At 38.7% G+C, this 15,661-nt stretch overlaps 1 protein-coding gene across 1 annotated transcript in view; it reads left to right on the top strand.

The window, feature by feature from the left end:
• The window catches only part of NME7 (NME/NM23 family member 7), a 78,921-nt gene that overhangs the window by 5,768 nt on the left and 57,492 nt on the right, over nt 1–15,661 (top strand). The window contains exons 4-9 of the mRNA XM_035894022.1: nt 1,587–1,694; nt 2,484–2,583; nt 5,061–5,227; nt 10,238–10,348; nt 12,760–12,810; nt 15,246–15,453. Coding sequence (XP_035749915.1) covers nt 1,587–1,694; nt 2,484–2,583; nt 5,061–5,227; nt 10,238–10,348; nt 12,760–12,810; nt 15,246–15,453 — 745 coding nt within the window. The remainder of the gene's footprint in view (nt 1–1,586; nt 1,695–2,483; nt 2,584–5,060; nt 5,228–10,237; nt 10,349–12,759; nt 12,811–15,245; nt 15,454–15,661) is intronic.

Here is a 15,661-nt window from a genome sequence, read left to right as displayed (position 1 = left end):
GAATTACGCAGGAAAAAGGCTGGGTTGTTTTTTTTTTTTTTTTTAGACAACCTCTTTGGTAGAGAACTGCTTCTCTATAACATCCATCCTTGACAAGATGATGGTCAAATTAATTCATCAAATGTTTTGTCTTGTCTTCTAGAAGTATGAGTGTTTTAAGATCAAGGTTGAAATCAGTCATTTATTATTGTCTGCCAACACTTGTTGCTTATTGCCAATGACATGCCTGTATACAAAATTAAGGTATGACTTCTGGCATAAGAAAGAGTTTGTTCTGGCTTACATATCTCCAGAACGACAGCAGTAGCAATGAAAACAAAAGTGGAAAAGCACTTAGTCCTAAAAGTTTTAAGCTGGACATGCTGAAAGAAAAAATGCACTGACAACAAAAGCAAGATCACTGTTGTTGTTTGGGGTTTTTTTTGGTTTGGTTTAGTTTGTGGGTTGTTTTTAAATGTCTATATGTCTATAGGCTTGCACTCACTAGGAGAATCATTATGATTCTTTTCCTGCTGGTGTTCCATAATAGTCATGGAAGCCCACGGGAGCACTTTCTGTCCTGTTGCTTATTGAGCAGTCTTTGAAACAACTGGAATGCTGCTGTTTTCTAAAATCTGAAGGTCTAAAAAGGCCCCCATGGCTTCAACTTGAACTCTCAGTGGTACCTAAATGTTTAAGATGTGTAAGAAGAGTACAATACATCTAAAGAACAGAAGCCTGTGACAAGACCGTGCTTACCCTCAGGAGCAGCAATCAGATTTAGAGGAAGTGCAGAAAATAAAAATTTAGAGCTCCATCTAACAGCCGCCAAATAATTGATATTGCAGGATCAATAGCTAACAAACATAAGAGGCATTAGAACTGCACGTCCACATGCATTGCATCGCCTTTCTGCTTACTTTCCTCCTGGGATTATCCTCTGAAGGATGAGGCGCGGAGAGAAGCTACACATGTAGCTACAGTTTTAGAATTATTGCAGACAAGATTTCTTGTCACACTCTTTAGGGGGAGAAAATTAGTTGTAAACGAGATCGGGCTATTTATGCTCTATACCAATTTCAGGAAATTAAGTAGTGAACCAAACTAATGTTGTCCTTAACTTGAATTTGTTTATCTCATCATTAACAGGATTTCAGATGTGACTGCTCAGGAAGAAGAAAGTGTTTTCTTGTAGGTTGTGTACAAAATCTGTTAAGATTCTGTAACTTAGTTGTGAGCAAACATGTTCTTTTTTAACTAAGGAAAGTAAATCAAATACATTCACAAAGTTAAGAAGTCTAACAACTTCTACAACAGTCCACATTTCATGACTGACGAAATCAGAATAAGTTTTGAGATTGCCTGGAAGACTGCCATGCTGTTTCCATCATACTTAAAAGATGATAGCTAACAAGTGAAAAGATGTCCCCAGCTGTGGTAAGCAGAAGATGATACTGAAAAAGAAGATGAGTGTACAAGTGCATTTGCTAGTGATGTTTTTTACTTTTCTGATAACAAATGCAAGGAAGTTTTTTACTTGTGCATTTTTACATAGAAAACATGGATGCTTTCTGTAACAGCCCTTTCGACCCCTTTTCTTTTTCCAGAGTCACGATGACAGATTTGCCTTCACTGCTGAATGGTATGACCCAAATGCTTCACTCTTTCGGCGTTATGAACTTCTGTATTATCCAAAAGATGGATCAGTTGAAATGGTAAGAATAAAAGAAAAAAAATCTGTTGTCATAAGTGTAATATCCAGTTAAGCAGTTTGTACAATGGTGAGCCACTTCTTATGCCTATTAATTTTCCACGTATGGAAAATGTAATTTAAGACATATCTTGCTGTTTCTAAAACCAAAAGAAAAGCAAAAATACAAGTTCACAGTGAAGCATGTAGAAGAGCTTCCACATTTATGATTTTTTATTTTTTCTTAAAGCTTGCTTTGGCATGAAGAGATTAATTTTCACAAATCTGGTTTCATTCAATCTCTACTTGGGTTTCACAATTGAAACTCAGCAACACTGACGTACTGCTTGAGAAACATAAATTGAAGCTGATTCCAAACAGGGGAATAAGCTTTGGCAGGAATTCCAGAAGTCTCTGAAGAGTAAAATATAAGAGAGTCTTTTCAAAGTAGAGGAAATGGTAAATTGCTCTTAATTTGGTTTTAATGAAAGGAAGGATGTTTCAGATGGTGGGATCTAATTTTTTCCATCGGTGGTGCTTGCACAGACCTTTCTGACTTGTGGTTCATACAACTATCCCAACTGTTTATTGATAGCAGGTTAAAACAAGCATTTTGCAGTAGCAGGCATATATATATAAATGTAATATGTACTGTAAAGATAATCCTAATAAACCAACCAATGCTTTGCGCTTCCTTTTAGGAATCAGTGAATGGTTTGGATAAGTCTTTTCCAATTGTTAATGAAGACCCAAGGGTGTGAGAATAGACTAGATTTGGATATTCACACTTAACAATTTCATTATCAAATTTTAGGTTTCCTGCTATAAATATCAAATGCAGAAATAAAAAAGCTAGTGGAATCTGCCTTTTCTTACCCAAACTACTGCACACTGAAACCATGGTACCCACCTGTGTGAGTAGATGCGCTTTGTATTTTTTACTGATAGTCTCTTTAAACAAACTCTATCATGATGCCATCCCTTTTATGGTGTGGGTTCTTTGTATGATGTCTGTGTGTGCACAGCTGTCAAATTGCGAGGATTTTTATTTTTTATTTCCCAGAGACAGTTTAGCTAATCAGTCAGGAGCGGTAATAATCTTTCTATGCAACCATGCGTAGGCTGGCAAAATTGTTGTTCATTTCACCTAGATGTCTCAAAACCAACAGCTTTCAAGGTGTTCTTGAGCTTCTTAATGCATTCAGCATCAAATATCTATGGCTTGATAGACTTTTGCGTTTTGCTAGTGTGGTCTTGGGTTAAGATACTATGGTGCGTACACAGTCATGAGTGTCTATTAACTCTGTGTGACCAGGCCAGGAGTTAAAAAAGCAAAAATGCATGTAACACTTCTATAGAAAGAATATCTTGAAGTCACTTTTGAGGGTGAGTTTGTGGACAGATATTAGCTTTAGAATCCTCTTCTGGATTTTTTTTTTTTTTTTTTTTAAATTTCTGCAGAATTTGGTGATTCTTTCTTTATTACTGCCTAATCTTCTGCATCTTTGGGTATCTTACTGAGGAGATGACAGCCCACTCTTACCTCCAATGTATCTGAGGAGAAGGGAGGTAATGAATATGTGCCAGCTTCTCTCTGCTTATGAGAAAGATGTTTCATCCTCTTTCCCACCTCCCTGGTAACAGCTCTCCTTTATCACACACCTCAGCTGAGGGTGGAGCAGAGCTACTGAAGGCTTGTGTTATGTGAAGTCTTGGTTCCTGTGAAGAAAAATGACAGTGGGAATAATGAGACAAACGTCCAGCTTGCTTTGCAGCTGGAAGAAGACAGCATAGGTTTTTGTCCAAGCAGGCAGCTCTTATGTTCAAACTGGATCTCTTGACAAAGAGATGCCCCGTGAATTTTCCATAGTTAATAACTCTCATGGGGAATTCTTAAAGTCTGAACAACTTTTCTTTCTACAGGAGATTTCCTAAAAAGAGAGAAGAAATCTTTAAAAAGGACAGATTCTTAGCAGAGATCTATTTTGTTTTGGGTGATTTACTTCTACATGTATGTGGGCAGGAGGGGAACAGTCCAAACAGTTTTACATTTCTTCTGCTGTGGCTTATCATTCGCTTTATAAAAAGGTCTTCTAAGCAGATCCAAAATTCCACTCTAAAGAAGAATTCTTTAACACAGGTAGATGCCTCTTTCCCCACCTTTATCTTCTGCTTGAGAAGAGAGGAACAGCTTGGTGTGCGTTTACAGCAACTGTTAGTGAAATAATGAAGGAAATGTTCAGACTTTTAGTCAAGATATTGAAGAATTTGAATATGGTCAAGACAGTTAATAGGCTTCCTGGCAAAGTCCAGGAAAAAACAAGTAGCTGGATTTAAGTAATTTTTTTCAGCATGTTGTTATTTCATTCCCTACTGCACTTGAATGGAGGACACTTAATAGGAGTACATATGAGGGCTAAAGACATTTCAGCAGAGAAGGATTTTTCCTTATAATCCTGCCTCAGCAGAAGGAAGTATAAAAATAATTTGTGTTCTCTGATCTGCAAAGTTTTGGCTATTCTGGAAAACCTTACAATTCTTCTAGCCTTCTAACAGGAGAAAAATGCCTTCACACATTTCAGAAGATGGAGGAGTATGTAATTTTGCTCTTAATTTTCCCTGCCCCCAAAATTTGTGGGAAAGGTGTTCATTCTTCTAGTGCCGCTCCAGTCTATATACCATTGCAATGGAGGACAGTACATGTAATTTGATACAGAGAAAGGGACGTTTGGCCTGAGGAGGGTGAAACTCTTCCTTTGCCTTTTGTGCTTTGCCAACCCACCCAGAAAACTACACATTTAACATCTTGCTTCTTGTTTGGAATGATGATATATAGCTGAATTGTCTTGACAGGCTTTTGAGCTTGCAGCTCTAGGCAGTGAGAACGTCTCAACCTAGTGTTGCAATCATCCATCCATCCCTAATTCTGAGTCTTACGCAGTCAAATAAAGCATAATATCACTGGAACGATGCCCTGAAGAGGAGACCTGCCACAGCGTGTATCTTGATCATTCCTGGCATGGGCCATTGGTCTGTGAAACAGCATAGATCTGTTAGGGGGAACTCTCAGTGAGACTGGGCAGAGGTATCCACTAGGCACCTGAACCATTTATCACAGCTTGAATTAGGACGAGCAAATGATAAAATAAAAAATGCAACGATAGCTGTCAGCCTGAGACTATTTAAATGGAATAAATTTGTGATTGTGGTGCAGTCTTCTAAGTTTTCCTGCTGCACCTGTAAGTTCAAAGCGTTAGGAATTAAATCAATTTAGTGATCAGATTCAATCCCACAGTACTGTGGAAATTTCTGAAGGTAGAGTAAAAATTATCTTTAGTTTGGCCACAGCTTAAATCTCTTGCTATGGTAGATTTTAATCTTTTTTCTGCAGTATGATGTGAAGAACCGTCGCACCTTTCTGAAGCGCACCAAGTATGAGAGTTTACACCTTGAGGATTTATTTGTGGGAAACAAAATTACTGTTTTTTCCCGTCATCTATCCTTAGTGGACTATGGGGATCAATATACAGCCCGCAAGCTGGGGAGCCGCAAAGAGAGGTAAGGAAGCCCATTTTTTGAAATCTTCCTTTGTGGTTGGGTTTTCATAGTAGTTGTTCTTTGCTGAAAATGAGGTAAGTTTTCTGTACTATGGGGAGAGGAGAAGATAGTTACAAGTTTGCATGAAGTTTGAAGTGATCAGTGGCATACTGATAGCTGGAGAGAAGCAAATTGGCCTCTTGTGGGCAAGCCTATGACTGGCATTGTTACCCGATAAATCTTCAAGGCCAGCTTCTCCATGGTGTCAACTGCTGCCTCCTCTAGGTCTCTTGGGAAGGAAGAGGGGGAGGAGGAAAACAGGGAGTCCTGTTCAGCTTTGTTACTCCCATGGGTCAGGCAGCAGTAGGATTCTTGTGATTTGGGGATTCTCTTGGGGTAGACTTGGTATGGTAAACCTGATGCATGCTGGGCTTGAAAGGCCTGGATCTTGCAAAACTAGCACCTGTCTCTGGGATCTGTGCAGAAGCATAGCACCTTGCCAGTCAGATCTACTCTGTGTTAGTAGTGGTAACTGAAAACAGTAGGAACAGGAGTGAGAGGCGCCTATTCTCATTCTCCATTGTGTTTCCCACCATGGAGGATTTTTTTAATGAGAATTTTTTCAGCATCTCCTGAACTATGTGTGCATGAGGACAGGAAGTATAGAGTGACAATGTCAGTAAAACCTATAGGCTTGTTTGTTTAAACAAATTTCATTTATAATGGATGAAGGTAAGACATCATCTCTTTTTGGTTGAAAGACTTGCTTTGGAAAAGACTTTAGGAGCCCATCCAAACCCCAAAATGTCAGGAGAGACACTTAATAAAATGACAATAAGACTAATTCACAAGGAATTTAAATCTGGTTTGACTGCAGTGCAGGTAATATCTGAATTTGGAAATTAATAAATTTTGATAATTTGCTCCAGATTTTTTGAAAAGAACACAGAATATTTTCATAGGTATAATGCTCCAGTGAGCCCTATTCACCTACTTTCTTGCTCCCTCCCACTAACTGCGCATATTTTGAACTCTTTTTGGAGAGTTGTACATAACAGAGATACAGGAAGAGTTGCAAGTTTTAACACACATCTTTGTCTTAACCTTACAAAAACATTGCTGTGGAAATGACTGCATAAGATCTTTCCAGAAGGAGTTCTCCTGGTAATTTTTCACCAAGCTGGGGTTGGGCATGGTGGAAGAGTAGCAAAGGAGATGGAGAGCAGCAGAGGACAGCTTCTGTATATGTGGCTACTCTCTTTGTTCCTCAGTGGAGCCTTGGGTAGATTACATCTGTCTTATTTATGGTTTTTATATCAATGTAGCTTTTTATAGTTGTGTATTTCCTGCTCTACCTAAACTAGTGTAAGCCCTGGTGCTGATGCAGTTATACAAAGAACAGGCAGCTTGTGATAAAATGACATTTTCTTCTTGTAAGGGAAGTTACCGTCTATATAGCAACACTATAGTTGTGTCAATGAAGTGGTCCTGGGAGGGCATGAATTTTTGTACTGCTCTACAAAAGGAAGGAAGGGAATTTATGACGTGTCAGCTGTTTGGAAAACATTTTAGGAATGTTGGCTGAAAGATAACATAGATATGCAAGTGGTGTTACATATTCAGAATAGCCCAAAGGAACATAGTGAAAGGTGTCTTAAACAGGCAAGGGATCCTCAGAATCCAGTTTCTTCACAGAAGCTTTCACTGGGTAAACAGGGTCATATTAAAAGAGTCCTTGGGCGAAACAGTTGCATGTGAGGTATTTGTCTTTTGGGCCTGTTTCTAGCAGGTTTTACAGCAGTTATTAAATAGATACAGTAAGATTTCTGTTCCTAAAATAATCTGTAGTTGGAATTCTATTAATTTCAAGGATGTTGTATGAGGTAGAATGTTTCCCTGTCTTTTTCTTGCCTTTGTGCTGTACAGGATTATCAGCAGTTTAGTTCAACTTTGGAAATATGTTCTTTGCTCACTGAATATGTATGCAGACAGGCTCAGCAAAGGCCTTTGAGGGAAACTGAGAAATATATGTAAAAAATCTTGAATGTTTTGAATTTGGGACCTTTGTTTTTTGTCTGTAAAGCAAGTGAATGTGACTCTAGGCATATGAGGTACAAAACAGATGTGTAAAAAGAGGCTAGATTTGCATAGACCCTTTCTAGAATTAGGCTAAAATTATTAAGACAGTTCTATGGAGTTTCGATTTCCACGCCTGTTTTTCTCAAGTCTTGGGTCAATTTTTAAATACAGCTGTATTTGAGTGTTCTTCTTCCCTTTTCCTCTCCCAGTGTATCATAAGGAAACAGTCACAAATAGTGACTACAATATTAATATCACAGGTTTTGAAAATGGTGTTAGAAAGCTTGTATCTCAACCAGAAATATTTAAATTATTTTTTGTCTGGGATATGTTATTCTTATGCTTCTAGTTATTGACATAATCAGTGTTTTTTCCCCTACAAGACATAAGATACCTTACATGCAACAGTCCTATTATTAAAAATAAGTAGATCTCAAAAGTATAGCCACAGCATGCGTTGTGCGCCATTCCTTTGATCAGTTCCCATCTTCTGTTGTTTCAGTACCCATTGCAATACTGTCATGCAGTCCCTCTGAAAATGTAAACAGATGAGCTTAATTTTCATTCTTTCTCCTTTGTTCCTAGATATAAAACTGTTTCAAACTGTATTTTGCAGGCTGCATCATGTCAAACCACAAGAAACATATTCCTAATTAAAACTAAAAATAGGACACATGAATCAAAATCCAATCTCAGAAAGAGTCTTCATCATCCTGAATTATACTTTCTTATCCTGCATACCTCTGAGAAGCTCACACTGAAATGTTAAAGTTTATATATCAGTGTTAGAGAAAAGACGTTGTAAGAGTTGCTCATTGTAGTTTGTGTTAATGTCTTCCAGGTAAATTGCTTCATAATGCAATATCTCACTACATATTGTTAGGAATTACAGTTTTACTAGAAAGCTTGAAATTCGAAAAGTAATGGCTGCATGAGTAGTCTGTCTCAAATAGCCCATGTAATAATGTAGATTCAAAAAAGTATTCCTCAAAGAGATGCAGACAGCACCGGAGATCTCATTTCAGTGGTTTGATCCTTACTGGTCATGGTAAACGACAGAGTTGAGAACCTCTTATGCCAGGATGCAGGTCATGCATTTTATGACCGGATGGGTACGTGTCATCGGTCAAGCACGCAGCTGCTCCCCATTGTGTGCCTCAAAGCATGTGGCACACCCTGCCATATGATAAATAATATCACAAAACAAGGTGGAGCTGTGAAATCCTTGGGGAAGGGGGGAACAGGCCTTGGGCTGTAGGCTGCATGGAGTATGCTGGCAAACTGTGTTGAGTGTTGGCCAGAGGTCAGCCTTTCCTGACCTGAAGATAGGGCTAAACCAACTTCAGTTTGCACTGCCAAGGACTGAAGCATAGGCTGGGTTGACTACTCTTGTGCTGTTTCTGGCTACACCCTTTGTCCATCAGTCTTGTTGTGTCATATTTGCCAGCAGATCTGGGCCTAAGCTGGTCCATGTGTATGAGCTTCCTGATGCTTGAGGAAATCTGTTTGTTTCTGAGCTCTGAAGGTCACCTATGTCTCTCCCTTAGTTTTAGATGAAATGTCACATATGTTCAAATCTTCCTCTTTACGTTTCCTGGTCCTAACACCTCCCTTCCTTTAGATTTGCCATAAAATAGGTAGTCTGTCTGTTCCCAAAGGATCTGTCAATCTGGGGTCACTTAAGGTTCGAAGTAAATGTGGTAGAAGTTTATCCATCTCCTCCTGTAACCTCAGCATATTTGCCCTGGCTAGAATATATTGCTGCTAACCTAAAGGCTGCTTTCCATGCTGTGCCGGTATATAAAATGAGAAATTTGCAATTATTTGCCTTTCATTTAGGGAAGTACTGCAATAAAAAATTCTATCTTGAGTAGTCTTCATTATTGGAAACAGCATAAAAGATGGAAGGAGCTCTTTAGGATTGTCAGAGACGTGGAGTTTCTGAGATACAGGGTTGAATAAATCTGTTGATTTGTAAGCTGAGCACATTTGAAGCTGACTCACCACAAGATGAATGCAAATAGAAAATGCCATTTTACAGACCTTCTTTTTGTGCTTGTTATTTTTGATTAATAATATGTTTAGTGCTGATGGTGTACTTGCTATGCAAAGTGCACTAATAAAACAGTCCTGGCCTTGGGATGTACAGTATAAGAAGATAACTACCGAGAAGACAGGGTGTACTTGGAAACAAAGATGTGGGGGAGCATGTAGAGTTTTTTGGATTGGTCTCCCTTAGAATATAGCTGTCAGTCAGTATAAGAGACTTAATACCTCCTCTGCTAACCTTTTATTGTGTCTACTAACCGTGCCAGCTATTTGGCATGCAAATTGTATACCATGAAGTGTTTGTACTGTACCAAGCACAATAGGACCTTCTTCTTGCTGAGGCCTTCAAGTATTTTAAAAATAACAATAAAACAATCATTTCACATTGAGTTTTATGGAAGAGGCACATGTTTAAGTAGTATTTTTAAATTAGGAATCTTAACAGCTTCATTTTTATGTATATAATGATTAATATCAGGAAAAAAGGGAGCTGAGCAAGCATAGGGAGACAGTAACAGATCAGTTGTGTCCTAACCCAGAGCTGTGAGTGAGTAGCTATAGCAATATACGCTAGCTAAGGAAGAAGTGGTCAAGTTGTTTGCTCTGAGAGTGAAGGGAGAAGCCAGTAAATAATGACTGCTGGTGGAACACTGTGGGATGACTTGGGTTAGAAAGCCAAGGAAACTGTTATGTGCAAAGCTCGTTCTTATCAGAATAATGCCTTGTGCAGGCATTCAAGAACAGCGTGGAAATTGATGAGACACTGGGACTAGGATGTTTGACTGTGGCAGAATTTCTGTCTTTGATGTGATGTGTTTTTGTCTGAATATGAACTCAACATGCACACCAAATGCTCTAAGGAAAGTAGTGTTGGCTGTATCTCTCTCCTTTTTTTTTTTCCAGAACACTGGCTTTGATTAAACCTGATGCAATGCCCAAGATTGGAGAATTAATTGATATAATTATTAATGCAGGATTTACAATAACTAAGGCCAAAATGATGGTGCTTTCAAGGTAAGTAATTTTTAAGGTTAGACTACTGTATCTAAATATTTTTGCAGTTAAGAATGTTCTCTGAAGCAATCCTGTGTTGTTCCACACATCAAATCCATTCCAGTGAGTAATAGAGGGAAGACTCATCAGTTTCATAATCATGTAGGTTTCTGAAACCGTGTAGAGAATTAAGCTAAGTATTAAATAGTTCTGTGTAAATTAGTATGGGTGATTAAATATGTAATGTCTCTTATGAATCCAAAGTGACTACCATAGCTTTAGCAATTCAGCAGTGTTTACTACTGACATGTCTGTATGTCCTCACCTCATGGCTTCTTTATACAAATCATACTGCCGATTATAACAGTGTTGTCTTTAAAGTAGTTGGTTTGTTCACTCACTGTAAATTTGTTGTCTTTATTTGTGCTCTCAAAACCCAAACCAGTTTGCTTTTTAATGACTGGAAGTCCCAGGCAAAGCAAGTGATCTTCTGATGTTGTTGCAGGGTTGGACAGATTTTACTCATGCATCTTCCTAATCCCCTCCAACCTTCACTGTTCTCCGCTTATCTCATTGAGCCACAACATTTAAAAAAAGGCATGCTGCAGAGGAAAGAAAATATAATTAATTTACCCTAGAAGACTTCCCCAATGTTACTGCACTTTTTCTCCATTGCTGCTTTGCCAAGCCTGTTCACATACAATGTGTCTTTGAAAAGAAAAGCTGTCTGTCTTACCTAATACCATTTTCATGTGTTCTTTTGGTTTCTGTATGACACCAGGAACAATTTTCCCTTACCTCAAAACCTTTTTGGCTTTCTGAAATACTGATAGAACAACTATGTGACTTTCTCCTCTTGTCTCTGCATTTACCTGCAGCAATGTTTGATGATACTGGTCCCAGATCCTCCCTCAGACAACTCCAGTTTGTGAGTTCAATCAGGTTTCTAATGCTGATTTACAATTCATTGTGTCTTTCAAGCCAGCTTTTTTTGACGTGCTCTCCTGCAATCTGAGAGATTTGATCCTGAAGTGTTGTGTTGGGTGCTTCTTTATTTCAGTGTCTGTCTGAGAACTTGAAGAACTGTTGAGCCAAGTCATGTGCTTCAGAGTTGACTCACATGGAAGGGAAGAAACTTTGAGACTTGAACTTTTATTGCTATATAAAAATTTCTGCTTGTCTTGTATTATTATTAATAGCCACAAGATTGGGCTGTGTTACTGGTTATATTTAAAATAATGTTTTGAGTATTTGTGGTTTCTCTGCGTACTATACTCTGTTTCTTGGGACTGTGCCATTTGATAGAACTATGGCTTTGCCAAAGTCTTCTACCCTTAGATCTCTGTGGGCATGCTTCTTCAAGCCAGCATCACCATCTACTGCTTTCTTTAAAGGGCCTGTTACTGACATTTCTCTGGCAATCACTGTTAAATAGATTCATGCCTTCTGTAAAAGTTGTAGCCAAGATATGAAAGTGAGAGCAAGCACCTGCTTTGGTAGGTCAGCTCTCTAGCCTCTTCATTTAATCATATGACACTTCAGTCTATTATTCCCATTCTTTAAAAGCAGAGAACTAATGAAAGAGATGAAATGAAAAAGGTACTAAGTTATACAGCACAACTGCAGTTTTATATTTATTGCAGTAGGAATTCTTAACTGAGTAGTAGATTTCAATTTGTTTCAAAAATATATCCCTCAAATATTTCTTTGCGTCCAGAAGTGATAATACTTAATCTGTTTGCGTACCTTTTTCATATTTGCTTTCCAAAATTATTTGGTGAATTAGTTTCAGAAGAGGATTTTCTGGTGAGTGAATTGTAAGCAAAAACTTCAGGCTATTTGCAGAGTGTAGGTTTGAAGCTTGAGATAGCAAGAGTTCCTGTGACTAGCATAATTTTAAAATCATTTTGCTGCTTTAGTTATGAAATGGAAGGAAAGCATATTAGCTGCATGGTGAATGCAAATCTTTTGAGTTTTGAATGGCTCATGCTTACACTGAACTGCAAGCAACAAACCAGGAATTATTCAGTTCCAGTGAGCAGGTGGTCATTTTGATAAAAAAGCTGGAGAAAGCTGTGGCTGTTCAAATATTTGTGAAGGTGAGGAAAATGAAATTCTACTTACACTCTTCTTGAGGTTGTTACTTTCCTCTGGCAATATTGGGCTTAAGTCTGGACTGCAAATGGGAGAGAGATGTGAAAAGTTCCATTGCAGATGACAGAAGCATGCCTTTGTTCATATTTGGAATTTGTCATTTGAAAAACATGCAGGTGATTTCTTTCAGTAGAGAGAGCTGCTCAAAGTGAGCAAAATCATGGAGACCAGAAAAAATCAGAAGATAGTTTGTGTTTTTCAGGGGGGTCTATATATCTCTATGTGTGTATCTATATCTATATCTATACATCTATATCTATGTCTTTTTACTCTTCCAGAAAAGAAGCAGCTGATTTCTACGTAGACCATCAATCAAAACCTTTTTATAAGTAGGTATATCCATTTCAGCTTGACATGTATTAAGCTTATTTATTGAATGCACAGGATTCCTTTACCATATTTGGTACTGCAGGACTATGGGAAAATCAGAACTTGTCTTAGTTGAGTGGAGCCCTTTGCAAAGTATGCACCCTGTTCATCTTCCTCCAGGGACAGATCCTTATTTCAGCTATTCAGGGTTTTAACTCACATGCTTTACAGCCTGATGATATCAGGGGAATGTCTTTGGTCTCTCAGAAGGGAAAATGCTTCTAGCAAGGCGGAACTTCAAAGCCAATGGAAGGAGCATCTTCAAGATCAGGGAGGAGCTTGCAGGTAATGAGAGTTAGGGGGGAACATTTAGCTGTGAGAATTGATTTGGTAGCGTGTACCCCAAATCATCAGTAACTGAAAGGATAGTGCATGGACAGTCCATAGTTTACTGTACTGCTACCCTTGGACAAAACATCAAACTTCCGTGATGCTAGACTGCTCCACCTAACATGAAGAACCTTAGTCTTTCCATAACTGACCAGATTGATGCTTATGACCCAGGGATTATGTTGCTTCTACTTTGCCTGAAAGTGCCAACAAACAACTTTCTTTTCCTCCCTCTGGATTTGGTGGTCTGCCTCTTTTAGGAAGAGAGTGCAGCTCTGCCTTGTGTTTTTCAGCTATGCTGGAACCTGGGTTTGCACTGACTCGGTCAAAAGACCTGGTTTCAGTACTGTCATGAAGTGCTTGAGTATTAGGATCTGCCAGCTGCTCGTCTGCAACAGCAACTGATTTATTGTGGGTCCAGACTCAAGCCCTTCGTGGAGACACGGCCCCAGGCTATGTCTGACCACATTGAAGATCAGAGGAGGATTTAGAATTGCCTTTTCTTTGCTGAGTAAGCTGGCTTGAATATGTTGATAAATAAACAAGAATTTTGCCTGTGGTGTTATTTTACAGATGTCTATCTACACTAATGGTAATTATCTGAGGAACTGTAGCCTTTGTCCACTGTGATGTGCCTGTGTCCCATCCTACAGTCCTATTGGCTACATCTTCTGTATAGGATTTTTCTCTAAATTAGAAACAAATAGTTATAAAGCATTACAAGTCAAATAGAACAAGAATTTCCAAGGCAGTGAAATGTTAAATCTCTGACTCATTTATATTTAGTGTTGTATTACTTGTCTTTAAATGCAGATTTAGTTTGCAAGTTCACTAGTCAATGTAGTCTAGTGAATAGTAGGGAAAAATAACAATTCTGCTTGGTTGGAAACGAAAGTTTTTCATATTAAAGAATTTAATTTTCAAGATGTATTTAATATTCAGGATTAGTCTGCACAGTAAGCAGTGTTGTGGAAATTGCTTTTTTTCTTGGGTGTATGTATGTGTAAGCCACTTAACTGTATCCTAAACAAGCAGCCTCTGACCAACAGAACCTGAGTTCCCATAGCTCTTCCCTGTGTAGTTCCTTTATGTTTATGTAACTTTTCATAGTTTTAATATAATTTCTTTAGCAAAGAACTAGTAGGATTTCTCTTCTTGCCCACTGGTCATTGCATAAATGATCATTAGAAATAACATCGTTGGAGAAGCATACACATCCACAATCATAATTGTGTAAAGCTCTTTTTTTGAGCAAGTAGTATGAAAAGCATTGAGTCAACTTTCTCCTTTGTTGGTTCTGTCCAGACTACACAGTGAAAAAGCAGGCTTGTTGGTATGCATGTTTTGTAAAGATATAGAATTATAGTTATGGTGTTTTGTTTAGTTTTTAAATAGAACATTTGAGTTTCCAATTTTGGGTGGTTGTTTTCTGTGAAAGCGAGGTGGTCAGGACAGGAGACAGGCTGCTCCTGACAATCTCTTCTCCTTACTCAGATTCATCCCATCAAAATCAGTTGACTTCTGCTTATGCCAGGATGTGATAACTCACTTTGTGGTTAAGTCCCCTCTCCCCCTCAAACTTTCCAAATCTTGCTTCTCCCTTCTCTTTCACTTTGGATTTTCACTGGGCAAAATCCACGGGAGAGATTCACGGGGCAGTGGAACAATCCGTCCTGACAGTGGTGCTGAAGTTGTGTCAGTAGAGAACACACACAGGTTGTGTGGGAGAATCCTGAAATCCTGCGGTGCAGAGGAGACATGCTTAGCAATCGTTCCTGTCAGACAAATGGTTGTCAGGGTCTCTTTCACTGTTGCCAGTACTGATCTTTTAAAAGTAGCTTGAGTGAGTTTGTATTATCTGGTTCTTTTTCTACAACCATAATAAGAAGGGAACATCTGCACATGACCTAGTCCAAACTCCTTCTCAAAGCAGAGCCAACTTCAAAGTTAGATCAGGTTGCTCAAGGCCTTGCCAAATTGAGTTCTGAGCGTCTCCACTGGATCATATATTTTTGTTGGTTTTAATTTATAGCCTGGATCACTATGTGCTGTTTCCATTTTGCAGTGAGCTTCTCCAGTTTATAACGAGTGGTCCCATTGTTGCTATGGAAATCTTAGGAGATGATGCAGTTTGTAAATGGAAAACATTACTGGGGCCAGCAAACTCTGCAGTGGCTCAGACTGATGCACCAGACAGCATTAGAGCAAACTTCGGACATGATGGCCTAAGAAATGCAGCTCATGGCCCAGATTCGGTTGCTTCAGCTGCTCAAGTAAGTTTTTGACTGTTGACTGAGGTTTATTTTTACTTTATCTGGTAACAGCTGGGTCAGGAATTCCTCATTTTTTCTCCATTTGAGTTCAGAACTAGTTTAGCTATTCTTCAGAAATCTTGTTTATCTCTGTCACAAAGGGGAACCTTGGGCACTTTGATCAGGAGAGCATGCCTGGTCATTTTTAATGTTGTCTGTACATCACAGA

The sequence above is a fragment of the Egretta garzetta genome, unplaced genomic scaffold, assembly GCF_000687185.1.
Source record: "Egretta garzetta isolate BGI_Z169 unplaced genomic scaffold, ASM68718v1 scaffold465, whole genome shotgun sequence".
Taxonomy (NCBI): Eukaryota; Metazoa; Chordata; class Aves; order Pelecaniformes; family Ardeidae; genus Egretta; species Egretta garzetta.
The sequence above is the reverse complement of the archived record's forward strand: the minus strand, read 5'-3'. Positions and strand labels throughout refer to the sequence as shown.